We start from the raw sequence: 27798 nt of genomic DNA, 5'->3' as shown, positions 1-27798 counted from the left end.
TAACTCGTTCATCCCAGCAGTTTAAGTTTACTTGTTGTTAATTTATCTAGTTACGAACTCAATATTTTATTTAAAGCAGTTTCCTTGTTGCAGTTTACATTTGAGTTGATCAATATTAACTCCTTATTGAGTTTAAAGTTTTACTTGTCAGCTTAAACGTATGATTTCAAATAAATATTTTCATAACACAGGATACCTGTGAATTGTCATGTATTTTGACTTTGTAAAGGAAAAAACAACAACTTAAAACTTGGAAAGCACAAATCAACATGTGCTCTAAGATTTTATTATTCTTATGTAGCTGCTGTTACATTTTGTCTTAGTAATATTTGGGATCAAGTTTGATTCCACCAATTAACATCTACTTTCAAAAGGTGCTTATGTGTAATGATACCACCGATACAAGTAATTTTGTATTTCTAATACAGTGTTTCCATAGTTTTCCTGAATATATGTCAGTACGTCTATTTCATATACAAACACATTTTTGTGATACTTTTCTGATACATCTGTGTTTACCGTTTGTTGAATTTCGCTGCTACCTCCTTATGAATAGTTAGACTGACTGTCATATTATAACATTCCTACAACCGAGAGAGACTGTCTCCACACATCATTTGAAAAAAACTAAAGCACATAAGTTGTAGCGTTGCCCGAAAGCCATTGACAAGTGGTTATTTCTTTAGTTGTTGGACTGCAAAATCTTTTAGATATTTACGTTTGATCTTTCCAAACTGTGATCGAGGAATTTTGTCTAAAATCTCCAACCCCTTCAGCTGTTTCTGTGGCGCTAGACGAGCTATTAAAGCAAAACAATGTCGTAAAAATTAGCTCTATTTTAAAGCTATCACAACAAATATCTATAATAAATAGATATTTATTAAGTAGCTGTTAAGGCTTAACTATAATTTTATTAAGGATCGACTGTGTCTTAAATGTTAACATACCAGTCGAAGTCTGGTAAAAACTGGGCTAATTCATAAACGCTATCACAACGACTTAAATAAAACAGTTATCAAATTTTAAATTATCACTGACAGTTTAGTTTTCATAGAAATTGCAAAAAAAGAGTTTTGTACATTTTACAATAAACTCGAAAATGTTTGGTAACATCATTACATCACTATAGCTTTCAAATGAATAAGCGGTGATTCTTTAGTAAAATTGAGGACATATAATGTTAAAAATAATTAAATCTAACTTATAACCACGGCGATTTTTGTCTCTTGTGTTTGCTGATTTGTGCTTAAGAAGAAACAAATTTACTCATACAGCACTGGGAAAAGATGTTAAGACAAGAGAATATTTTGTCATTCATTTCATTGTATGATGCTAATTCTTCATTGCCGTTACAGAATGTAAATTTCAACAGTATGTAATGCTTTACTGATCCATGTTGACAGTTGGATAAGCCTTTTAAGAATACTTATCAACATTGAGAATTCCTACATACTTGTACCAAGAGTATGTCTTTAGAATTCTGCTTGAATAAACATACTGATTAAATTTAGTGTCTGACATAAATGACCATATACCGAATGACAGAAAAGTGCCCAAATCTTCAGTATCAAGAAGTCTCAACGAGAATAAAATATTTGGTCATGTAGCAATCAAAAACTTTACTTAAAATTCCAAATACTGTCAAGAGATAGAAATTTTTTTAAAAAGTACACAAACTGGACTTATAATTATTAGAAAAGGATATTATAGATGGATAACTCCAGTTTTGAGATATTTGGTTTAAAGCGTAGGTTGTACGTCAGGCAAAAGAAAGATGAAAGATATTTATTTCAATGCATAGCACCTACCATCAAGCATGGGGAGGCAGTGTGATGATTTAGGGGTGCTTTTTGCTAAGGATACAGGAAATATCTGCAAAATAGATGAAATAATGAACCAGCAGTACCATTAGATACTAATACATCAAGGTATACCCAGTGGTTTGAGTATTATTGGTAAATGATTCTACTACCAAGAAGATAATGACTCCAAACGCTCTTTCAACCTATGAAGAAATTACTAAGCTAAGAAAGAAATTGCTGAAGTCATTCAAAGGATGCAATAGTCCAACAGTGCCCCGACTTCAACTCATGTGAGCAGATCTGGAATTTTATAGATCAAAAACTTAACAAATCAAACGTTACTACCAAAGTAACATTTGCGGACACACAAAATGTTGACTGTTTGCTGAACTCAAGCATTTCTACAGAGTTTCTGTTGTAATAAGTATGAAAATTAATAAAATATTGATGTTTCACCTGTGATTTACCTTCCTTTACATTTGAGTTCCAATTTTTGAACTTATCCTAACATATTTACACCCCTACTGTATATGTACATTCAACATAATCATTTCAACTTATATTCTACTTTCCAAAAACAAAGAGGAAACTAAGACCATTTTAAAGCAAGTGTTTTTGAAAAATGTCTTTCAAGCTGAAAATTCTTATACTTCTTTGACAAATAAAAACAGTGGCACCGCGGAGACCTACAGCGCTAGAATGCTGGTTTAGATACTTGTGATGGGTAGAGCACAGATAGCACATTGCGTAGCTTTGTGTTTAATTACAAACAAATATTTTTGAAAAAAATGCTAAGAGATTGAACAGAGAATGTAGAGTTCAGAAGTATCAAAACCTAATACTGTTGTCTTATAACAAATATATTTAAATGAAACATAAAAAGCGTTCTCTTTGTAGTAGTTAATAAAGCTACGTACTAGTTATTTGAGTAACATGAAAATGTGAGCCAATTGTTTAATGTTTACCATGATATTCATGAATTATAATACTTTAGAGCATATCTCAGACTGAGAAAGTTAGGATATTATTTATTTCTACCGATAATATTTCTGACAGAAAATAAAATTTTACTTGATATAAAACAGAGTATATTTTCAACTGTCACTTGACTGCCTGGTTTGAACACCACAAATCCATAAGGTACTTCTCCTGACGTGAAATCTGGGATTCCAACTACCGCAGCGTCCTCTATTGCCTTATGGCTGCATAACACAGACTCTATTTCAGTAGGAGAAACTTGATGAAATCCTGATTTAATCATTTCCTTTAATCTGTCAGTAATGTAGATATTTCCCTCCAAGTCGTAATAGCCGAAATCTCCTGTTGAAAACAACTACTTCCGATAAGTTTAATGTTTTAAAGTTTGGTCAAATAATACTTTTATTCTATGTTTTAGATGAACTTCATCGATAAAGATCAAAGTTTCGCCCCCTAAAACGATTTCTAACTTGTATTTTAAAATCACTACTCAGTTGTTACATTTATAAATATTCTGAAAACATAGAATTAGAAATCAGATCCTATAACAATCCTCGTTTTTGTTAACGAGACAATATACTTTCCTCATAATAATTATTGTGTTTCCAACGCAGCAGTTCTTAGTTTATAATCCTCAAGATACCAAGGATAAAATTTAATAGTTCCGTTGAGCAATGGAAATCGACTTGTAAAAATCAAAATTATTAAACATTCTTTTTACTAACTTCTATTTTTTGTTTAAATTGTGAATTGTGCTATTTATTTGAAGCATAGAATTAGCTATACAATGGATAATCTGTGCCTATTCCGAATATCAAAACTTAAATTTTTAGGATTTTAAGCTCTCATGCTCACTGCTGATCCATTGAGATTAGATCAAAATGACAGAAACAAACTATGCTGTAATATTTCGATTAATAAATAAAACTCAATCAATCAAATAAATACTTAATGGATGTGTAGTTATGATAATATATTTTACAAACTAGCTACATATGTTAGGCTAGGCATGGTCGATGGTCATGGAGCTCAATTTGTAATCTGCGGGTTCGAACCAGTCATCGAACGTGTTTGCTATTCTGCAATACGAGCATTATAATATGACAGTCAATCCTACTAATAGTTAGTAACAATTAACTCAGAAGTTGATGGTGGGTGGTGTTGACTACGTGCTTTTCTTCTGGTCTAACACTTCAGAATTATGGACGGTTAGTCCAGATAGTCTGCGAGTAGCTTTCCGTTGAACCCAATAAATATACACTTAATATCACACATCCATTGCATCATAATATTGAAAATGATATTGACGTCATTAGCGACATTTATATGCTGTCATAGAACTCTAGCAACTTCTGGACAGTAAGCATTTCCGCACATGAACGTTATCGCATCCTATCTGTAAAGTTCTATCCTATTAAGTTCGCTGACCCTCTAATCTGAATTCCAGAACGTATCGGCATTTTATAGGTTTCTAGGTCTAAAGCACGAGCGTTTCAAAATATTCAATAACTTTTCTGTAGTTCACAAATATTTGATAAGAATCAATCATATTATTTATGTTGTGAATTCTGAATAGATTTATTCAGCTTTTAAATTCAGACCATGTATTAACTTCTATGTCATAAATAGTAAGATTTACGTCTAATTATTACATTATTATTATTATTAATTATTAATACTACTGCGTAGCAGTTACAATGCGTTTAATGAAAATGGGCCCGGCATGGCCAAGCGTGTTAAGGCGTGCGACTCGTAATCTGAGGGTCGCAGGTTCGTATCCCCGTCGCGCCAAACATGCTCATCCTTTCAACCGTGGGGGCGTTATAATGTTACGGTCAATCCTACTATTTATTGGTAAAAGAGTAGCCCAAGAGTTGGCGGTGGGTGGTGATGACTAACTGCCTTCACTCTAGTCTTACACTGCTAAATTAGGGACGGCTAGCACAGATAGCCCTCGAGTAGCTTTGTGCGAAATTCAAAAACAAACAAACAAATTTAATGAAAATGTGTGTGTGTTTCTTTTAACAAAGCCACATCGGACTGTCTGTCGTGTCCTTGCTTTTAAAGATACTTATGGCCGCAATTTGAAATTATCATTTTAGAAGATTTAGATTATTCCAATATCCGCATTCCACTTCAAGAAGAAAATTATCAAAATGTAATATTTAAAACAGTGAAAAAGAACTTCAACTGTGATATTTTTTAATGAAAAGAAATATAAAGACAAAAATAGTTAGATTAATAGTAACATATTAACAATTATCAAAGAAGAATATAACATTAATAATTAGAGCTAAGAATGTACAATAAAATAATAGCAATATTAAACAGAACATTTTACGTTATAAAATGAGAAATACTCATGTGGAAACTGTAAAAACAATTTCACTACCTGTTTTAAACCAACCGTCTTCCGTAAAAGCTTCTGCTGTAGCCTGGGGGTTATTAAGATAGCCTTTCATCACCCGTAGACCACGAACATAAAATTCTCCACTTTCATTCGGGCCTAAAGTGACCCCTGTGGCAAGATCAACAGCCTAAAAAATTAGTTACATAATAATTATTTTTTCAATGTTTTATAACTGATAAACTAATAATTTTTAACATGTTTTATAACTGATAAGAGGTCTTGCAATCACAATATGTAAGAAAAACAAGTACATATTCCACATGTCAGAGAATGCATATAATGAAGACGGTACAGCAAAACGAGGTGACAGAGGAAAATGATATATAAACGTTATTACGGTTATATACTTAATAATATTTAAAAAAGAACAACAGCTTTATGAGGTATTTTATATACCAAAACTTTGTTACATGTGTCTGGGTATTGTTAACAATAACATGTTTTAAAAAAATATGTGATTCCTAAAACCGTAAATTCAAATTATTAGTGTAATAAATCTAGTTACAAATTATCACAATCTTCAGCAAAACTTTCAAAAGTAGGTGTGATGTTGTCGACTGTAGAGAAATTGTTTAAAATTCCTAACTTAAATATTAAATATATTTTAAAGTATCACAACGACTGGAATCATTAGTTCCCAAATAAACAAGATAAAATCCCAAAGTTTTAATTATTATACTTTAGCTCGTTTGCATCTATAGTTTTCAATTCATTTAATCCTGTTACAAGTCACACGATATCCATTTTAACACTTTTTAGCAAACGTTACTATACTAACAATGAACTGTGTAGTGAGAATTTAATTATATCGTTATAGAAACATTTTAAACACACATTCGTATATCTACAACAAATTTAAATACAAACAAGTATTAATAATTAAGTCTTACCCAGACTTAACTATATCTAACACTGTACCGTACGCTAAACATTATCTGTTATACTTGGCCTTCTTATGGCTATATCAGTTCCAGACACAGTATAATCAGTTACAATAGTTGAATGAGAAGCTTGAAGGCTTAAAACTTTAAGATTCCTGGGGGGAAGGGGGCAATACAGTTAGCCCACAAGGAAATAACCTTAAAATAAAACAAAACGATCAAATGAATATTTTTAAAAACAAACCTTTAATTCTGTCGAAGAAGTTAACTTTCCAGCAGAGTTAGGAATAATCTTTCCTTTTTCCACGCAAGAAACAACAAGAAGTTCACTTAATCCATAGACTAATACATAAATAAATCACGCTTAGAAATTGTCATGTATTAAAATCGTAACAGAAACATTTATTTTATGGTATCATGCACGAGGTAAAAATTAAATTATTATTCATATCAAACGAAAATAAATTAACAAACTAAACTTTATCACTTCATAGGATAATGCTTACAATATAGTTTTACTTGATTGTTTACTATATAAGTTCAGTTTAGCCTTTGATTATCAGAAAACACATGAAACGAAGTATCTTTGAATAATTTTGATACCTCTTAATAATGTAGCGTAAACAAACAGCGATAAGTTAAGTTTTATAAAACAGCTCAGAAAATGAAAATAGTTAAGCGTATTAACATAAAGACGGGGTAGGTTTAATAAACTTACAACAAACAAGTAAACTCTAGAGAAAAATAATAACAAATTTGTAAAGTGATGTTTTTTCAAGATGTGACCAATAAGGCATTTTCGTACATAGTAAACTCGCTTTCATTGTTTTTGGGCCCGGCATGGCCAGGTTGTTAAGACACTCCAAGGGTTACGGATTCGAATCCCAATCACACCAAATATGCTCGTTCTTTCAGCTGTGGGGGCGCTATAATGTGCGGTCAATCCTACTATTAGTTGGCAAAAGAGTAACCCAAGAGTTGGCGGTGGGTAGTGATGATTAGTTGCCTTCCCTCTAGTCTTACACTGCTAAATTAGGGACGACAACAAGCGCAGATACCTCTCGTGTAGCTTACGTGAAATTCAAAAAGAAACCAGTCCTTTCTATTTGATTGTTATAAAGAATATGCTATGACACTCAAAATACACTGAACTCCAACATTTCTCTAAGATCTGCTATCGTAAACCATTTATCAAAGAACAAATAAGAAATTTATAAAATATGTTTCATCAGTCTTATTTGAAAATATTAATACATCACTCAATTCTTCCACACTTTTAATTGTTCATCTAATTGCTTACGATAATGTGCATTGTGTAAATGCCATAATAGAATAATGTATTTACGTAAGCTAATTCATATTTTAGTCACGAAAACATACATATACATCTTTATTATAAAACAAACGTAACAATCGTATTACAACATACAATCAATCAATATTTAACAATTATGAAAATGTTATCTGAGCAAGAAAATCTAAATTTTAAGGTAACGCCGATAATGTAATTGACAAAATTGATCGCAGAGTCAGTTTCTTGTTTTAATATTTATTTGTGACTCTTCTGGTTTTCATAACTGTTTGGCAGTTAGTGCACAATGGACTGAATGTAGGCAAACAAAGACTAGGAGTTTCTGCAGCTCTAAGATGCTCTTTGGCATTTTTCTCTTGCACCTTGTTACCCATTACCTTCCAGCACTTTTCTACAGGATTAAGAGTTGGGCTGTTGCATGGCCAAAGTACTGTTTTCATCTTCTCTTGTCGATCCTTAACTTTACTGTCCCAGTGAAACAACCATTTAACAAATCAACACTTGCCACTAGCGCAACAGAAACTTACAATATAAAAGACAGTTTACATTTATTCGTAAAGAAAGGTTTCTATTTTATCTATTTTGATGAGAAACTGCCTGAACACTGGCAAAAAAAAAACAGTCGGAACACGACTCTTCGTTGAAATCTGTGGATGAGATGAATTTGATAAAAGTCACCTGTTGTGGAAGCTTTCATCTTACTCCTTTTGTTGCTGAACAAAACCAGTAACACTATATCCCTGCACTCAGCGGTTCACAATATAATTGTTAAATTTAATTACTTCAGTTATCAACATTGTCTAAAATCTCTCTTTACTCAAATGAACAATGACTGATTTTTATACATGAAGTTAACTCGCAACCATCACAGCATCACATGCATCTTGTGGCAAACCGGTTTCTAAAATAACTCTCATTAAGAGTTTCTACTTATAGCCAAATAATAGTTCGTTCAATACAAACAATAAATCTGCAGATATGATAATTAGAGAGTGTTTCATCATTCATAAATCACATTTACACCTGCAATATACCCCCAGTGGCTCAGCGGTATGTCTGCGGACTTACAACGCAAAAAACCGTGTTTCGATAGCCGTGGTGGGCAGAGCACAGATAGCCCATTGTATAGCTTTGTGCTTAATTACAAACAACAACACTTACAATAAAGACAGTGATTTCGAAGAAAAGTGAGAAAAAATTTGTTGAAGCATTATTATTTTTCAAAACTGTATATCTTAACAAAGAAGTTTGTTGAAATAAAAAAATAAAAGAAAGTAATTTATAGAAGACGATTAGAAATCCAGTATAAATATTTAGGGAATTTTGTAGCGAAAATCATATAGACAGAATATTTCTTTCACTGTAGGGGATACCATACGTATTTGTATGCAAATTAGGCTAGTCTATAAACACGATGAGCCAGAAACATACCGTTCGAGTGCCCATACTGATTTTAAAAAAGTACTCAGACATTTTTATAATAAAATTGTTGACTACTTTATTGTACTGTCTGTTATAATTTTCTTTTTTCAGTGGCAAATGCTTTTGAATTATCTGGTGAAAATAAGTTAACATCCAATGTACTACTCAAAATTCAGATTATTTCATATTTTAGCGGTTTTTATCATATTCAAAATTTCTAATTTTATTTCATGATTTTTATCTTAATATTTTTCATCATCTCAAGTAACACTTGAATCTCACTACTCGATGTCATGGTTACCGTTTTTGAAAGTTAACTTTCTATTTAAAATATATATATCAAATTTCATTTAATTTCACGAAATTAATATCTCTTTCTCTCCTAACAAATAATTCGAAAATCAAATACACATATCAGTCAAAAATTAGTTTATTTCCTCTTTTAAAGTACTCCCCAATGGCCTAGTGGCATGTCTGCTGATTTGTGTCGTTAGAAACTAGTTTCGATAGCCCATTGTGTAGCTTTGTGATTTACTCTCAACAAATAAATCCACTTTTAAAATTTCTAAAAGATTCAGTACATGCACCCTGTTGTAAGTTGCTCAGGCCTACCTTATAAATAACCTTTCTAGCGATAGTATGATAAATATGAAACAAACATACTTATACAAAGTACTTCAGTAAGTGCAATGGCAAACATTAATCCTAGCACTTTATGGAAATACACTGACGGATCCAACTCTCTGTTTTAAAAAAGCTCATTCATTATTCACCACGAGCTGCTAATTGGGTGGCCTACACATATTTATAGATAAGTTTTTTCTAGATATTTCGCCAGACGTTTTGATCGTTACAATCTACAGCTCCCTATAACTAACAATCAAAATGCGAAGCTTACAACACTGCTCCTTTTTTGGATTGTGAATTCCTTGAACAAACTTAATAATATTAATTTGCACTAAACTGTCCATTCGTTCACCAAGCCCCTTTAGCTACGAAATAAATAACAACATGTAAAGGACCCTACAAAAGTACTATTAAGAATACTTTTTCTGTATTTTCACGGCTAAGGTTAACATTCATGAAAAAAAACCTTCTTACCTTGTCGAAAAGATCTTAGGAAAGGAAAAGCATTCATAATAACTTTTTCGTTTGATTCCTGATTAAGAGGAGCTCCCCATGTTATAAGTTCATTTAAGCTTGAGAGATTATACTGTTGCACCTTAGGGTCCTTAAGAAGTCGATACACTATTGAAACTGCCACTAGTGCAACTGAAACCTACAGTACAAAATACAGTTTATTGCGCTTAATAGCGATGTTGCTTATCTTTATTCTAAACTAAAATATTAACTTAAAATTAAATATATTGAATCCACCAGATATAAAGAAACGTTTAATTAACAAAGAGCACTTGAACTGCGACTTTTCAGTTTTTCATTGTGGATCACCACTTATTCGTGTTTAGAAAATGTCTTTGACGTCTCTTTTGAGTTATTATTCAATAGTTATTCTTTATTAATTTCAGATAGTTGTTGGTCGTTAAATCTACTACATATTTCCTTTAAATAACTGCCATAAATAAAGATTATCTCACAAATTTCGCTTTCAAAAGAAAGTTTATAATACAATAACAAAAACTATCAGTTATAATAATTTTAAAAGTAATTAATTAAACTTTATTATGGCCCCTAACGGGTCATTACTAGCTATATACATCTGATATGTCCAAACAACTACGATAACAAAGAAGAAAAGCAGTACCTCTTAAAATATGTACTAAAATGATATTAAAATAGTTTTATGTCCAACGGTTCGTTAGGCTAGTAACACTGCACAACAATTTGTTTGAAAAGTTTTGCTTTCTGAAAAGTTTTTACTGATTGTGACAGGTACCTGGTGGGTACAAATATAGTTTTGGTTTTGCTTCATCATGTAGGAACTCTGAGAAATTTACAGATAACTGTTTACCGGCAATAATGTATTTAATTGCGTTTGTGTTTCTGATAACGCTATTAAGTTCAACATATTTAAAGTGTTTTGCTCCTGATTTTCGTTTGTATTCAATGTCCGGTGCATCACGTTGCAGTGTCCAACAGTAGTCAGCAAGCATTGACGGATTCCAGTTGCCCTGATATCGTTTTTCCACTGTAGCAATGTCCTGGTGAAACTTGAAGATTTCGATGAAATGGTACATGATGGGCAAATTTGAATGTGATCAGCAGCCAAAAATCTATAAGGAACACCCAACAGTGTTCAAGAAGCAAAAACTTTGTTGTTCAGTGTAATTAAATTGGATATCTCAAGTTGACGGGAGGGGTACAGTACCTAATCAAAAAAGTCATTAGTACAAGGAAACTTTAGAAAATCAACTATTTTATACACTTTATTAAACATATATGTATACTAGGGAAGATAAAATCACCATCAGTTTAAACCACAGGAGTCGTACGATCTACAAAATCTTTGTCCGAAAAGGTACAAAGGTTTGCCTTGAACATTTTATTCTGGATAGCCACAGTTTCAATCTTATGCAACTAAGGCCAGTTTTCGCGCATGATTGTAAGTCCCTCATTAGTGTATCCACAAGTTTCCAGAAATTCTATAATATTATTTTAGTTTTTGCAGGATATTGTTCACATAGCTAGGAAATTCCTCTGTAGTGATTTTCTTAGCTTGAAAAGCTGGATCCTTTCTAATTTTAACCATTTCTAAAATATGATAGAATAAATATCAGTGAGTAGTAATGATTACGCATAATTTAAAGTGATTCTTGGATGCCTACCTTATGTGTTTCTATGACCTCTAAGAATAAATCTGACTCATAGGATGGCACAACGCTTAAGGTTACTCCTTCAAACAAAGCAATAATAAGAAAAAAAAAACCACCCACATGGCAAAATGGATACATTCCAAGAGCAATATCATTTTGGGAAAACTTCCAAACAGTCGGATGCCTGTATAGAAATATTAATAAAAAGAAAAATTAAGTTGAAAATTCATCAAATTTACTCTTACGTGATGAAATAGAATAAAACATGTACAATTATATAAATCTGCTATGTGATATATTAATTTTTAACTATGACAGTCACTGTTAAACTTTAAAAATAAAAATGACTTAAACAACTCCAGTTACTAATAATATGTCATACAATTTTATTGATTATGAACAAAATAGTTTTACTTTTAAAGTATTATAAAAAAATACAGAATGACTTACGTTGTAATAACGACTGTGGAAAGAAAAGTTGCATGAGTATGTACAATGGGTTTAGGTAATCCAGTAGTTCCACTAGTAAACGTTAACAGTAAAGGTGTTTCTTTTGGATCAATGTCAGGAGAACCAGTAAAGGCAGATCCGTCATCTTCCTCAACAAGTTCCAAGAACGATGGACAGTCTTCTGACTTCTCAAACACCAATATCTCCTGTTCAAGAAAGTGTACAGAGAGGTATTTATAACTAAGCTCAAGGTATTCTGAAATAAATTAGCAACTTTAAGGCACAATGTGAAAGTCGAGCACATTATCCAAACTATGTAAGTTAAAATAACGTTTAATGTAGAAAATAATTTAAAGTAAAACGCTGTCACTGCCACCAAGTACACACTTTTAACGTTATTGATGGAATATACCTAGATAACGATGAAGTCTTTAGATCCAGACTATTAATATCTCTTCATAAAATTATAATGATAAAAATAAAGTCGTATCCAATATCAATTAAATTCATATACTGTTTTAGAAGTAATAAATATTTCTTTTATGATGTGTCCAAGGCAGTGTCTCCTTTCTAGGGATTATATTTAATCTAGAAATATGTTGGAAAAGATATTATTGATCTTTTACAAAACGAATAAAAAGACTGTTATACGTAAAGAAATCACCGTATTGTTTACATTGCGTACTACGTAACTGGTTATAAGCTTACCAGACTGAATCATTTTTAAAGTCTTTCATGAGGGCGTTATAATGTTACGGTCAATCCAACTATTCGTTGGTAAAAGAGTAGCCCAAGAGTTGGCGGTGGATGGTGATGACTAGCTGCCTTACCTTTAGTCTTACACTGCTAAATTAGGGACGGCTAGCGCAGATAGCCCTCGAGTAGTTTTGCGCAAAATTCAAAACAAACAAACAAAACAAACAGCCGTTTTTCCAGTCCTATTTTTCTCTATTTAAAAACGTTTTTGGTAATAGCCTCAAAACGTAGATCTCAAAGTTCTTTTTTTTTATCGTAAGAATACCGTGTCAAAAGCACACCATTCCTCCCTAACGACTTCCATAGCTCTTTTGACACAAATAAGTGTAAAACAAAATAGGTTTATATATAGAAGCTACATTTTGATTTCATAACTTATGAATGTGTTTTTACCTGAAAATTTGGTAAACGTTTCGTCGCTTCTTTCGCTTTATCTAAATTATTCTTCTCGACCAGTAGGTAAACAGAATTAGTCTGTTCCAGCCTAGCACGAAGTTCCTCTTATAAAATAAAGAAAAAAATGTTTTGTTAGTTTGGGCTAAGGATTACTAAACTAAATCAGACAGTTTTTCTACTAAGATGCAAATTTCAAACTATGTATGATATTATTCTTGTATTGAAACGATCAAAATAAAATGTGAGTAAACAGCAAGGTAAAAATATTAATATTACAAAATTTCTGTACTTCATCAAGAACCTACTCAGTTTCATGTTTTCCAGGAATTACACAATTGTTTTAATTCTGTAATTTCTTTGCTAATTTAATAAATATGTTTATAAGTTACTTATATATACATATTGAGGAAATTAAATACGTTTATTTTTATTTAAACCCTCAGATTATCCACCTGTTCTTATTACGTTCGCTACTTGTATTTCAGCACACTAAAATATTAGAATAATCTTAACATAATACATTGAATGGGATCGCTGACATGCTATGTAACAGCTGACCAAAGCAAAAATTTGTGTTATTAATGTTAACCTCGTGACATTTATATCTAAATGCTATGTAGGGCTCACTTCCATATTACTAGAGACCATAAAATAAACAAATTCGTTGAGTCACGAACATATTTTGTTGCATAAATAGTTTGGAAAAAATATGTTTAAAACGCCCTTGAGATTCACAAACATCTTTAGAAGTTGTAGACTTAGCTGCTACTTCTACACTCTAAGTAATCGTAAGTATTTGTATGTTCCAACATTTTAATAAATACGTCTGTTACAACAGCCAATGATTTAACTCTTTAATTAAATTAACTATTCTATTAGCTAACATGTATCTCGACAAGATAGCTAATAAACTAAAACATTAAATAAAATGGAATTGACACTTCTAATCCGTATATTACCAACAATTTAATTTGGATCCAACCTGAAGATGTTTGTAAAAGATGCTTAATAGCCTCATATACCTGCCGTATTCATAGGTATTCCCAAAGTAACGATTGCTCCTGCATTCATTACTCCTAATGCAGCTGCCGCATAATAAATATTGTTGGCAGTGCAAATACAAAACACATCTCCTAGTTTCAAACCACGCCGTATAAGGGCGCTAGCAAATCGTCTGCTACTCAGAAGGACGTCTTGGGCAGTAAAAGAACGAGACTTGTCGTGTGCAACCTGCAAAGATGGAAATTCGAGATTATTAGTAAAACTAATTATGTAACTCCAAATTAAAAATATTCGATATGGGTTATCTGTTTTTAACTGGCAAATGGTTTTGAAAATTAACAACGATTAAAAACACACACACACACATAGTTTGTTTTTTGAATTTCGCGCAAAGCTACTCGAGGGCTATCTGCGCTAGCCGTCCCTAATTTAGCAGTGTAAGACTAGAGGGAAGGCAGCTAGTCATCACCACCCACAGCCAACTCTTGGACTACTCTTTTACTAACGAACACTAGGATGACCGTCACATTATAACGCCCCCACGGCAGAAAGGGCGAGCATGTTTGGTGCGACGGGGATTCGAACCCGCGACCCTCGGATTATGACTCGAACTTTATCTGGCCATGTCGGGCCCACACACACATAGAGAGAGAAAATTATTTTAATATTTTTTTTGGTATTTTATACAAAGTTCTATCTGTTCTCTGCTCACCACGGGTATCGAAACCCGATTTCTAGCAGTATGAGTCCGCAAACATATCATTGTGCCACTAGCAGGCGATTATCTTATTAACACTTTAGGATTTATAAGAATGTTAAGAGTATTAAAGAACACAATTCGAATAGGTACTTTCCTTTGCTGACTAATTCTGTTTAAGCTAAAAAACCTTTGATCCAAAACACGTAGTAAAACACGGTTCTGTCATTAAGAAAAATTCTTGTTTCTGTACTTACCTTAAAAGTATTTATTTGCTGTGATGTAGAAATTGTTATGAGTTTTTTATTTTATTAACTTTGTTTTTATCAATAACTGACAATATCTGTCCTCTTTCAGATAGTGTTTAAATGACGAATATCTATTTATCTGTTTCGATACAGTAGGCTTAACACTACTCAACACTTTCACTATGATAGATCTTTCTGGTTTATTATCTACAAGCTTATGTGCCTGTCCAGATCATGATCTTACAAAAACTTCGAATTTGATAAATAAAACAAAAATCCTAACTTTTACATAATTTATATATAATATATTATAATTCACATGATAAATCACTATTTTTAAAACATGTGCAATGATTTGTTTGAATTTCTCACATAGCTACGCAGGGACTATCAGCGCTAACCGTCCCTAATTTACCAGAGTAAAGCTTTAGTCTTACAGATAGTCATCACAACCCACCGACAACTCTTGGGCTACTATTTTAGCAACGAATAGTGAAATTGACCGTAACTTTATAAAGTCCCTCACAGCTGAAAGGGCGATCCTGTTTGGTGTGACGAGGATGCGAACCCTCGACCCTGAATTGAGAGACGATCGTCTTAACCACCCGACCATGCCAAGCCTCATGTACGATGGTGACTTTAAAGGGTGCGGTAGTGACTAAAGAAATGAGGATATGACTGCTTTTTCTTATCTGCTTTCGACACCTAGTTCTTAATGCCCTTCTCCCGTGTTTCACGTGATTATTTATTTGATAATCATTGGTTACATATGTATAACATGGGCCGAAACTGAAACTAGTCAAAGTAGAAAATGAGTATAACTCAAGAAACCGCTCTTCATATCAGCCTTATTGTGACTGTTGGAATAGAACTTGTGACTGATTTACTACTATGTATCTACTTTACTACATATATTCTTTTCAGTTTAATATATATGTGTATTGCGAAAGTCTCGCATGCTCTCTATATTTGTTGAAGATTCTCGAGCGTAAGAATCAAATATATATATATTCACTGCATTACTCCATAAGATTTATTTAAATGAGACTTTTGTGTTCCCTCCCCTACAATGTTTAGACATTTTAATAATAACATTTCTGTGTTTAGACATGGTACCATCTATAAATGTAGTTTACGTTAATTTATGTTAAAGGCAAGAAAGACCCAAAAACAGCAATAATAAGGTAGAGAGGTTGTGAACCCGTTACTAACATGCCCTTTGTTCCAAACTACCATCCCACAAAGTTTGGTTGAGATTCATCCAGCGAGTTAGGAATAGTTAGATAATGAACAAAAAGACAGACACACAGATATACATATATATAATAATAATAACTGATTAACAAAATTTTTTACTACCTATCATTTTGCGCGTTTTAAAACGGCTATTAGCACTCGTTTAACAATATTTGTTTTATCTTATAGCGCAATACCACATAATGTGATAATTGCATTCCGTTTTCTGCGTTGATTGTAACCGAATGATTAAGCATCTGGAAGATTCCCACCCCCACACCAGGAATATAAAGATGCAGGATGTTAAGATTTATATCTTTCAAAAAAATCTAACTTAAGTTTGACTTCTAAGAAAGGCAAAGATAAAAAACTTACCATGTTCTTCTTGTTTTTTGTATTTGTTACGTTTTCAGACCAACACATACACACACACCTATATATGTATATATTATAATTAAAGGGTGTATTTGTTTGTCTGTGAGTGCGTGTGTGACCGCCATAGTTTCAAAGAACCTAAAAATCTGCAATTTTGGACACATACCGAGTATACCCTGAGAGTGTGCACCTGGGGTTATTAGTTATCCATGTGCGGATGCGTGTGCGCTAGCGCATCTTTTTGTGAGGCAAGTTAGCGTATAAGTGCATAACACCAAGAACAAAGAACCTAGATATCTATAATTTTGCATTTATTCTAAATAGACCATGAAGGTCTGCACCTAGTTGTTATTACTTATCTACGTGCATGTGTATTTTTTATGTGAAAACAATTGGTATCCATAGAGGACAGAACTTAGAAACCTGAAATATTTCTTTCATATTAAGTGGACCCTAAGAGCGTGCATCTAGGTATTATTACTTATCTTTTACATTTCCATGCGCATCTCTTTAAAGAGACCAGCTAACCAAACTCTACATTGGCAAGAAGTGGATCCTTAATATAACAACTTCTGATATGTGGAAAAGCCATTACGTTTTGGTAAAAATGCGTTCCAACAATGGCTTTTATATCATATTGCTTAGCAATAAAGGTATAACCTAATATTGTCTCTAAGAGTGTATGATCTAAAAGTATAACATGAAATGTACAAACTAGAAAATTAAAATATATATATATATATTTGTTGTTTTCTAATTTAAAGTATCCTTTAATTAATAAGTTTTTTATTCAAGTTTAAAGTTGGAGAGATATTTTTATTCTGATGCCAAGTTTTATGCTCCTGACTCCAGGATTGGCTATGTCATGCTATATCACACACAAAAAAGTCAAGCATTCAGAACACCCACATTGACATATGCTAGTTTATGTGACATATAGTGGCATAAATGAGATCAATATTGTTGCTAGTCTGTGTGCTGAAAGTATAAACTGCAAAAACTTGTGCTTTTTAATTTATCACATCCATTGTTCAAAGAGGTTTTTAAGTTTAAAAGTTTATCAGTATTTTTATTTTCTTATTAAATTTTATACCTTTGACTTGGGCTTGGTTATCTCACACTGGGCTACAAAAGAAATCAAGTGTTCAGGCCACTAACACTGACATACACATCTAAAAGACATCAATCTAATATTCCGAGCCGATATATATATCCCATATATAGGCTAATTTAAGTAGATAATTTATTCTCAGTTAATAGTGAATCGTATTTAAGAATAAAATACTTTTTTCAAACTATTATTATTTTTAGATCAGAGATGGCTAATAATTTTCTTAAGTTGTCGCGGTTCTACACATTTCTACTATATCACCTGACATCAAAAGTATAAAACCACCATTGTCTTTTTTCCACAACTGGCCCGGCATGGTTAGGGCGCTAGACTCATAAAATGAGGGTCGCGAATTCGAATCCCCGTCATACAAAACATGTTTGCTCCTTTAGCCATGTGGGCGTTATAATGTTTCATTCAATCTCACTAATCAACTAATCGAATTGGTAGTTGGTGGTGATGACTAGCTGTCTTCCCTCTGGTCTTACATTGCAAAATTAGGGATGGCTAACGCAGACAGCCCTCGTGTAACTTTGGGTAAAATTTCAAACAAATGTTTCCACAATTGCTGAGAGTCAAAAACAGAAATGTTAAACGGACCCAATACAGACTGCGGATCATATATTGTGCACCCCTTGTTTAGATTTACCACATGACAAAACAAAATTATGAAAGATTGCGTTATATTAGCACTACAATTTTGTTGAAAGATTCTTCTCATCCACAACGTATCAAATAAAATTACAGATCTATAATAGTTGTTAAAAGAATAAAATTGCCGTTAAAACATAACTACTTTTTCAAAGGTCGGTAAATAAAAATAAATCAAACTGACTTTGTGTATTTCGTAGGCTGATAGGGTATGTTGAAACTAATGTTTTATTTCCCTGGAATAAAAATGAATTAAACAGACTACAAGTAAAAACCATTAAGTGCGGTTATGTCAAAGCAAAGATGGGATTTAACTATAAAGTCTTTTAAAATTAAATAGAATTTACCCAAACATTTATACACTTATGTTTGTAACAGCTGAGAACAATGTTTGACGAAAGGTCTTCATAAATGATAATTTATTTTATATCGTAACCACAGTTTTTACAAAGTTTCTGACAATCTAGAACAGTTATATAAAATGTTAAAAGCTTACCATTAATAATTTATCACCGTGTTTTTCCAACGCTAACGTGAGAAATTCTGTCAAAGAGATGTTGGGTATGTCCATTGAACTCCGAGGAGAGGTAAGAATATTTTCTTCTGTTATCAACGAATTGTTACTCATCTTATGTTTTTAGTGCGTAATATATATATGTAATAACAGCACGTAAGTTTTCGTATTTTTTAACTAAAGTTTGCCAAATCTCGTTACAAACTACTCCTCGAAGAAATGTGGAGATTGTTTCCTGCCTTCAATTTGATTTACTATAAACTGTTCGACATATACGGAGTGGATCACACAGTATCCCAAAACTAAAAGTAAGTTTATCAGCTGCTGAACACACGTGCCATTACAAATTAATTAAGTAATTTCCTGTTTTTGACGTTTTGACCCACAGGTCAAAGCAAGAGAAGTCTATCATATATTTTTACTTGGTTATCGGCCAATTAGATATCTCTGATAGAATGTGAAGAAAACTGGCTCTAATGTTCAAGTAGCCGTAGAAACTGTTATTTCTTTGTTTCATAATTTAATATACTTTTCTTTTCTTGATTGCTTCGGATATTTGCGCAAAGATAAATAACATTTTTGTGCTGTGATCGTTTATGAATTTGTACTGATAACCAATAAAGAGAAGACAGCACCCACTGTCAGCTCTTGGCCTATTATCATCAGACTGAATTGTGGAATTTCACCTTCGCTCTTGTAAATCACCAATGGCCCAAAATGCGTTGAGCTTTTTTCTGTCAACGGTACTTGCATTCACTTTCCAGCATGGTAATTCTAAGACAACGCGTCCTGGCGTGCATGTTCACAAACCAAGCACGTGGTAATTCTAAGACAACGCGTCCTGGCGTGCATGTTCACAAACCAAGCACGTTCTAAGTGTTTTTATGCATTCTCAATGAAACTTCCTTGCAATAACTGAGATTCTTGCGACTAAACTGATAAGTCTTTTCTGAGCAAATCTTAAGAAATTAAAAGTAGTAAACATAAAAAAATGTTTCAACGAGTTCTTTATATTAAAACACGCATCAATAAAAGTTGTTGACATTTATTTTCTATAAGCGTTGCACCTGAAAGTTATCTGTAAACTCCTGTGGTACTCAATTTATCTGTATTAGTTACTTATTATCTCTATATTATCTGTACTAGTGACTTATTATTTCTATATTATCTGTATTAGTTATTTATTATCTCTATATTATATGTACTAGTGACTTATTATCTCTATATTATCTGTACTAGTGACTTATTATTTCTATATTATCTGTATTAGTTACTTATTATTTGATTTTCTACTCCTATAAGCACAGTATTGAAATATTTCTTCATTTCGATTTCATTTTTACACCGAGCAAAAATTTCGGAAATTTCAAATCAGCCACCATATGAGTAAAGCTTTAACTCATAATACAGGAATATCTGTCCCACTATAACTGTACACTATTGCATTTTCTTTTGTTACTATAATTGTTTGATTTAGTTAAGTCAAAATCTAAACAATGAGCTGTCTCTACAGTGCTCACCACGAGTACTGAAACTCGCTTTTCAGCTTTGTGAGCCCGTAGTCTATATCACGTTTAAAGTTATCATTGAAAGTTCTACTTAACCAAAGTAAGATGTAGATTTACACCTCAGGTTTTTCACAATTCCTTTCTTGGAAAAAATTTGTAATAATTTGTAATATCTTTCTTTGACAACTTTACTGCATACTGAGGTCTATAAGTTTAAAAAACAGAATTAACTAGAATTAGCACATTTTAATAAACAAACAAAAACTGCGGATGGTGAACTTAACGTCATGTAAGCATAATAAAGATTTTAGTGAAGAATCCATTGTTTGTCCTGGTTGTCACATTAAATTTATGCGAAATATTGACGGAAACTGACAGAGAAGTATCAGGATATGAAGAAAACAACGGCTAGAAATTTTTTATCCCTGTGATGTCATTATTTAAAAACAAACAGCTTGAAACTAGATGATTAAATTTTAATATTATGAAATATTTGAGTGACAATTATATATAAATAAAGTTCGTAATATATTAAACCTATATGTAATAAGATAAAGTTTACATTTGTGAAAAGATTGAATGTTCATCAACCAACTTTGATAGAACACAGGTCAAAAGCCACGGAAAGCTGAAGTGTTTACAGTAAGTTTAACTAAGCTTGAATTCAAGATTAAAGGTCAGCGTTGATTGAAAACCTAGCAAACAGGATGGTTGTTTGTCTACGTAGTAGACAAAATCTTTGTACTCAACTGTTCAGAGCTTTGGAACTTTGTTTAACATGCATTTATACCTAAAATGTTAAAAGTTATCATTATACATTTTAACTTGAAATCCAATATACTAACTGAGCAAATAATTTCGAGATTTTTATTTATTTCTCTCTGAAAACTAAGTTTTTGTTTGTGGTTTTTTTATTTGTTTATTGTTGACCAAGAACATCTCAACAATATTTTTGGCCCTTGTGTCGTACTTTCATATATCGTCTTTCTATTCAGATGCCCAAATCGTTCACCATTCTCTTGAGTGAGGTAAGTTAGAAGCAGCTACCAGGATCACAGATGTTGTCGATGTTTAGCGGAACTGACTGTTATGGTTGTATAGAAGAGGTTGAGTAGAGTTATATCATTGCTTGAATGACATGTTAACCGTTAGGCAATTATCGACTATCATTGACTTTCAGGCATACTTGGTATTTTATATTTCAAGCGTAATTTTGGTTGCGATAGTTTCAACTTAGTAAAAGAGTTCTTCTATTAAACAAAATACCTATTTTTTACTTATGGATAGGTCTGGCATTAATAACTATTTTACTTTATTAAGTAAGTTTCCAATTTATTTTCCTCTTTTCTCTAATTTTAATTTCAGTTGCAGTATAAACCATATGGCTACAAATCAAGTACATTTTTAAATATTTACGTATTAGACTTTTAAAAATATTAATTCCTGGCAACATCTTTTAATCCTTTCAGTGTGGGAAATTCGCCATACCGTAAGCCTAAAACATTTTAGCTTTACACCTTTACATTGTTTTAATGTTACATATGGTATCTAATGAAAGCAATCACTGCTGAGGTGAGAAGCTAAAATTGTTTTGATAGGCTTAAACTTTTGCGACAGCATAATCACCCACTGACATGAAAAAGAAACAAATATCTACAGCAAATACAAAATGTATTGAACAGAAACACCATTGTAATTTGTTTATTGTTGTAAACTTCTTCTCTTAAGTTAGAGTTATAGGTCTAGGATCAGCAATGTGTTTGATAGCAGGAAAAATACAACATAAAAATAAAATAATGTAAAACACTTAAAAATAAACACTTTTAGGATATTTATAATAATAACCTGGGAAAAATGGGAAAATATATATTTCTAAAAGAAACTTTCGTCGTTCTTGTACATTTACTGTTTTTGACAAAAGAGAACGGAAAAGTCTAATACTAAATTTTTATAAAGTTATTTTTATTGTTGCCGGCAAATGAGGGACATGAAAGTCGTCACGCCATCCTCAAAAAGTTGCCGAAATAAATAACGAGCAGACGCTTTCGATGGTAAGTGTGCATTTTAGCGAATAGGTTCTGCTTGAAGGAGTTAATAATAGTTGTGATAACCAGAATGTTTTCTTCCATCTATATTATAATATAAATCTTTAATATTTCTTGTGCATTCTGTTTCTAAGGAATTTTGGAATAAATATATGATCCATAAACCAATGTATTTCTTTATTACTCTCGTTACCAGAGAGAACGTTGCAGCAACTTTACGTAATTGTGTGGAAGAAATAAAAGATTTCAAAGTCCTTTGTTGACTGAGTGGAAAATGTTTGCATGTTAGAAACGACGAATTCTATGAGAGAATGGTGACACTATTGAAAATCAAAGAGATACAATGTTTCCTACGGGATGGTAATCTTTATGTTTTCAGAGATCTACTTAATCATCAAAATGTCAAATCAGCTGTAGTTTGTTTCACTAGAAGAAATGCTGATGATGGATTAAATAGTACAGTAGAGTACATAATTTATTTGCATATGCAAGTATGCCCACTGTTTTTTGTTTCTTGATTTGTTTAATAAAAAGTTTTACTTCGTATAAGAGATGTCCAGTCTCTTTATTTCTTGTAAAACTAAAACCTCCATCGGTTATCAAATTCAGGTTACTTAGAATATCCCAGATTAATACTCCCATTACAGACAGTGGTGCAGAAATCAGTTTACCAGAACACCAGAATCGTTCAAAGTATTAAAAGTGGACGAAAAGAATTAACGATAGGTTAAGATGATGAAGAAAAATCCGATCAGTTAATATAAAAAAAAGAGTAGAAGAGGATTCCGAGAGATGAATTAAATAGTAACTTCAAGGATCGTTAAAAGACAACCTGTAGAAGACTTAACTAAAGAGCATTGTTGTGATTTTTAATTTAAAACTCACCTTAGGTTTACGTGGTCAGGATGGTTCCGTCAAATTATTTGAGAAATCAGAAAACTAATGATTTAGTACTAGTAACAGTAAATTGACGGCAATGTATAAGACTGAGAGCAAAAATTTACAGTAATTTAATCACTCAATCGTATAAACGGAAGTAGATAACTGTAGTGAATACAAAACTGATTAAACACTGTGAAGAATATATTAATGTGTATTTATTTTAATATTGATATTGTTTTAGTTTAATATACGTTTATAAATGTAACTCATATTGTTAAATGTGTATTGCGACAGTCTCCCTGTTCTCTAAATTTCTAGAAGATTCTCGAGCGTAAGAATCAGCAATATATATATATATCTACGTAAATACCAGTATTGTTGGACCAACTTCGTCATAAAGTTTATAAATCGCAACACGCTGAAAGACAGTTTAACGTTGATGATTTCCTACAGTCACTTTACTTTAAACGTCGAAAGCTATAATTGCAATAAATGCTTACTAAAAGGAAAATTACAGATATTTGACCAGGAACGTTTATTGATTTCGAACATTACAAACCGTTCATCTTCAGAGAATTAACTTCGGACATTAGATATCTTCTTCGGTAAAGAATGATTTTGTAAACCGCGTGTAGGCAGTCAATAAATAGAGTTAGCTAGCTTTCCCATCAAGATAATAGTATCTGTGTATTAATATAAAATTAGTTTGCTTTCCATTAACCGTCGTCTGTCCGGCATGGCTAGGTGGTTAAGGCGCTCGACTCGTAGTCCAACGGTCGCGAGTTCGAATCCCCGTCACACCACACATGCTTACCCCTTCAGCCGTGATGGCGTTATAATGTGATGGTCAATCCCACTATTCGTTGGTACAAAGGTAGCCCAAGAGTTGGCTGTGGGTGGTGATGACTAGCTGCATTCCCTCTAGTCTTACCTCGAGTAGCTTAGCGCGAAATTCAAAACAAACCAAACCGTTAACAGTCGATAAAAGAATTCAGTTCTAGAATAGACGGAAGATTCAGTATTGTTAGAAAGTTTGTAAAGTTCTTGAATATAAGTCATTATTTATAATAAATATTAGTAATAACCGTTATTATAAATAGTGTTGTTGTTTATATATTAAAATATATTCGTGTTAAGAAAGAAGATTATGTGTTTCAATCTTGTTGGCAAATACGTAAGCATCGACATTCAATCAACTTCTAAATTAAAATTTCAGCTCTTTGAAATCATAATACGTAACGTACATAACATAATAAATTGAAGACTTGTTCAAGCTAAATTATAATATGTAACAACAAAAATGTAGTTACGACGGGTTCATTGTGGTGTTACTCCTTCAACTTCTATGAATAGTTGTTAAGGTACCTGCATGTCTTGCAACCAAAGGATGCCATATGTATGTGAACTTCAAACAATGAGAAGAGATAGATACAATGATGGCACCAAAGACGTGATTTCATATTTCAACGAAGTGTAACTAGAAAGCGTGTTTCTAGGCCTCCAAGACATTCAAACATGAAGTCATAATTCCATGTCTGAAGTTATCCTTGACGTGAAACGAAAAAATCGTGACCCCTATTACAAATCTACATGCCCACAGAATAAACAATTTCGCGAAGTTGGAAGTTGCACATCGCGAAATGTTATGTTTTAGGTAAAGAATGTGAATTCGAGCCTACCTGCTATGCGTTCTTTGATACTGTTTTTTAATTACAGCCCGTTTCTTCTTAAAGCATTTTTTTCTCACTGTATACTCAATCATGAGCTGTTGTCTAGTCGTATTTTAGTATGGCTAGTGTTTATCTAGTTTGCTTTCCTCTTCATTGTGTTATTTCCTTACATGTGCAATTCTTTGATTTCCATGAGACATTTAACATCATTTGGCACATACTAAAGCTATTATGCTACTCTGTTACAGGTACATAAACTTATGTAAACAAACACCTGATCAGTTACATATTACAATACAGCACTCACTAGCCACTTTATGACGACCTTCACTAAATATTGGACTAGACCATGCTTTTCAATGACTCCTGTACTCTGCATGATACAAGCTACACAAAATGCTAGAAAGTGAATTATACGATTACAGCTCAGATATGAGTTATGTAATATGTTAACAAAGTTGGTACAATATTAGGATATCGGATGAGAAGTTCATTCCAGACTCTCAAGTACATTAAAATTTGATGACTATGCTAACAAACAAAACTGACTAGGTTAAGTATCAACGTCTTCGAACGATGATTGTTGAGATGATGATTTGAAAGGCTTTTGATTATCGGGAAAATTCAGCATTGTGAGATGGACATGATCTCCAACAAAGTTCAAGTACAATCTGGATTTATTATTCCGTTTACAAGAATCAAAGGACTCGACCTATACTCAAAGAACATTCTTTACAGCATTACACTACTATTTCCAATTGCTTGCAGGACTGGAAAAACACAAGCAAAAGCCACTTAACTATACTATACAGTTAGTGCCGAACAGGATGAAACGAGCACACTCAGATCATATCACACTCCCAGGCATTTATGGTCCAAATTTGCATTCTTAAAACAAATAAAACCGTTATTAAATAGGTTGTAGAACTGGAAATGCGCGTGTAAGAGCCACGTGTGGCATTCTACATATTTTAATTTAGAGTTAGTACCTTACAGGACGGAACAAGTCTCATAAGATCATATCACACGCTCCGAGGCCTTCGTAGTTCACATTTGGTGTTCTTAGAACAAATAAAGCCGTAATTTTGTACTTACATCTCTAATATTCTTCGACTTCTTCTCTGCTGTCATATGGTAGTTGTTGTTTATCCTTTATATAATTTCGAAGAAATAGTCATATATTGTCCACTACTGAAAATAAATAAAAAAAATTGGGATGGAGTGCAATGTCTCTTACACTTCGCACACAGATCCATTTATTATCTTCAGTCAGTCATCTAACGGTAAGTATATTTTCTTTCTAATGATACTTTCGTTACATACTACTATCAGATTGCTTTAAACAGCCAGTAAAGATATGGTTTTGGATAACCATGCTACTGCTAGACCAGCAACCAAATGTGGCACCCCTTTGAAAGTCGAATAGATCCCTTCCCTTACACATTACACATTCTCAAACTAGAAACAATACGATTAAATCATGCATTTATGAGGTCTGATCAATAAGATGAGACATTTAATGATCTGTTTCTTTTGAATATGTAAAAACTGATACATGCATCTAAAGATGTACAATTAAAGAATCTCGTAAACTGAAACATTCACATGCATTAATATTTATTTTACTACTTTGTGAAACTGATATAAATCAAAATAGTAGTATGTATCGACTAAAATTGTTAGATTAAAGAATAAACCAAATTCATATTTATTTGCTTCGAACTCACATAAAGCTTCAAGGATCTAATATACTGGACAAATGTAATGATTTATTGGTGCTGAATCGTCACGATAACAAGTGACGTTAAAACAAAAGTGAAGTACTTACTACTGAAAAAACATGAAAAATAGCTGACCGTGCTCATATATGCTGGGAATCCAAGCTATAATTCCACATAAACAACGAAGTTATACTGTATTTAAATAAAGAAACTAAAGAATAAGTTACTTTACTTAACAACACAAAAATAAACATTAATAGTGACAGAATTAAACAGTACATTACTAGAAGGTATTACTAGGATAAAACAACCAGTAATAAGACTTCATAGATAGTTCTGGCCCTCGCAAATTTGAAACACAAAGTGAACTCCTTAAAATTGGAAATTCATCCTTTATGAAAGATACAATACTGCATTTACTATACACATTCCTCCTGTAACTGATCAGTAAGAAAATGGACAACAAATTACTGTGATATACAGAAAGCATGAAAGAACAGATAAGTTCCTCGACCACATAGTCTACATAAAGTAGCATCTCAGACCGACTTTAATGCATGATCTTAACATATAGAGTTATGAGGAATGCACTCTAGAAGAGTATATGGGGTATAAAATGCATACTCCACACACAAATCAATATAAAGAACATCTGTTTTGATGAATTAGTTTGTGTATACGAACACTAAAATCTCTCCTTCTCAGTCTCTTGTTTTGCAAACAATAACTTCATGGTCTTACAATCCTGAAATATGTGGGAGGGACTCAATTCATCACAGTCAACAGAGTTCATCTTCTACTCTGTATCAAATTTATAAAATCCTAAAAAAAAGTGTTTTTCGACATTTTCATTATCAAAGAAAACATACACGTACTTACCCTTATTTTATTCGTTGTCAAAGAAGTAAATCGTCATATACTACCACCTGTTCTGTATCATTGTCAAAATGATATCACACT

General features: G+C 32.5%; 1 protein-coding gene across 4 annotated transcripts; it reads right to left on the bottom strand.

Moving 5' to 3' along the window:
* Positions 1 to 242: 242 nt before the first annotated feature.
* On the bottom strand, positions 243 to 26286 carry LOC143254799 (uncharacterized). Of its 4 annotated transcripts, none has more exons than XM_076509804.1 (10): positions 26213 to 26286; positions 14201 to 14408; positions 13176 to 13282; positions 12027 to 12232; positions 11589 to 11760; positions 9907 to 10084; positions 6316 to 6413; positions 5173 to 5317; positions 2874 to 3122; positions 243 to 799 (listed from the first exon to the last, which is right to left on the bottom strand). In XM_076509804.1, exons 1-10 carry the CDS (start codon positions 26246 to 26248, stop codon positions 675 to 677), a joined length of 1524 nt encoding a protein of 507 aa, XP_076365919.1. In that variant the 5' UTR covers positions 26249 to 26286; the 3' UTR covers positions 243 to 674. The 4 variants fall into 4 exon arrangements, with proteins under 4 accessions (XP_076365919.1, XP_076365918.1, XP_076365916.1 ...); XM_076509803.1 differs by lacking the exon at positions 26213 to 26286 and adding an exon at positions 18995 to 19402 and having other exon boundaries at positions 6316 to 6368; XM_076509801.1 differs by lacking the exon at positions 26213 to 26286 and adding an exon at positions 18995 to 19400.
* Positions 26287 to 27798: the final 1512 nt, after the last annotated feature.

This window comes from Tachypleus tridentatus, chromosome 1, assembly GCF_004210375.1.
Source record: "Tachypleus tridentatus isolate NWPU-2018 chromosome 1, ASM421037v1, whole genome shotgun sequence".
Taxonomy (NCBI): Eukaryota; Metazoa; Arthropoda; class Merostomata; order Xiphosura; family Limulidae; genus Tachypleus; species Tachypleus tridentatus.
The sequence above is the reverse complement of the archived record's forward strand: the minus strand, read 5'-3'. Positions and strand labels throughout refer to the sequence as shown.

What these genes read in the sequence shown, in the direction of transcription:
- LOC143254799 (XM_076509801.1), bottom strand. Translation starts at nt 19,126, where the DNA reads ATGAGTAACAATTCGTTGATAACAGAAGAAAATATTCTTACCTCTCCT. An exon ending in TCCACAGTCGTTATTACAAC is followed by an intron (nt 11,761 to 12,026) that starts GTAAGTCATTCT and finishes ATTTCTATACAG; the next exon opens with GCATCCGACTGTTTGGAAGT. An exon ending in AGGTCATAGAAACACATAAG is followed by an intron (nt 10,085 to 11,588) that starts GTAGGCATCCAA and finishes TTTGTACTGTAG; the next exon opens with GTTTCAGTTGCACTAGTGGC.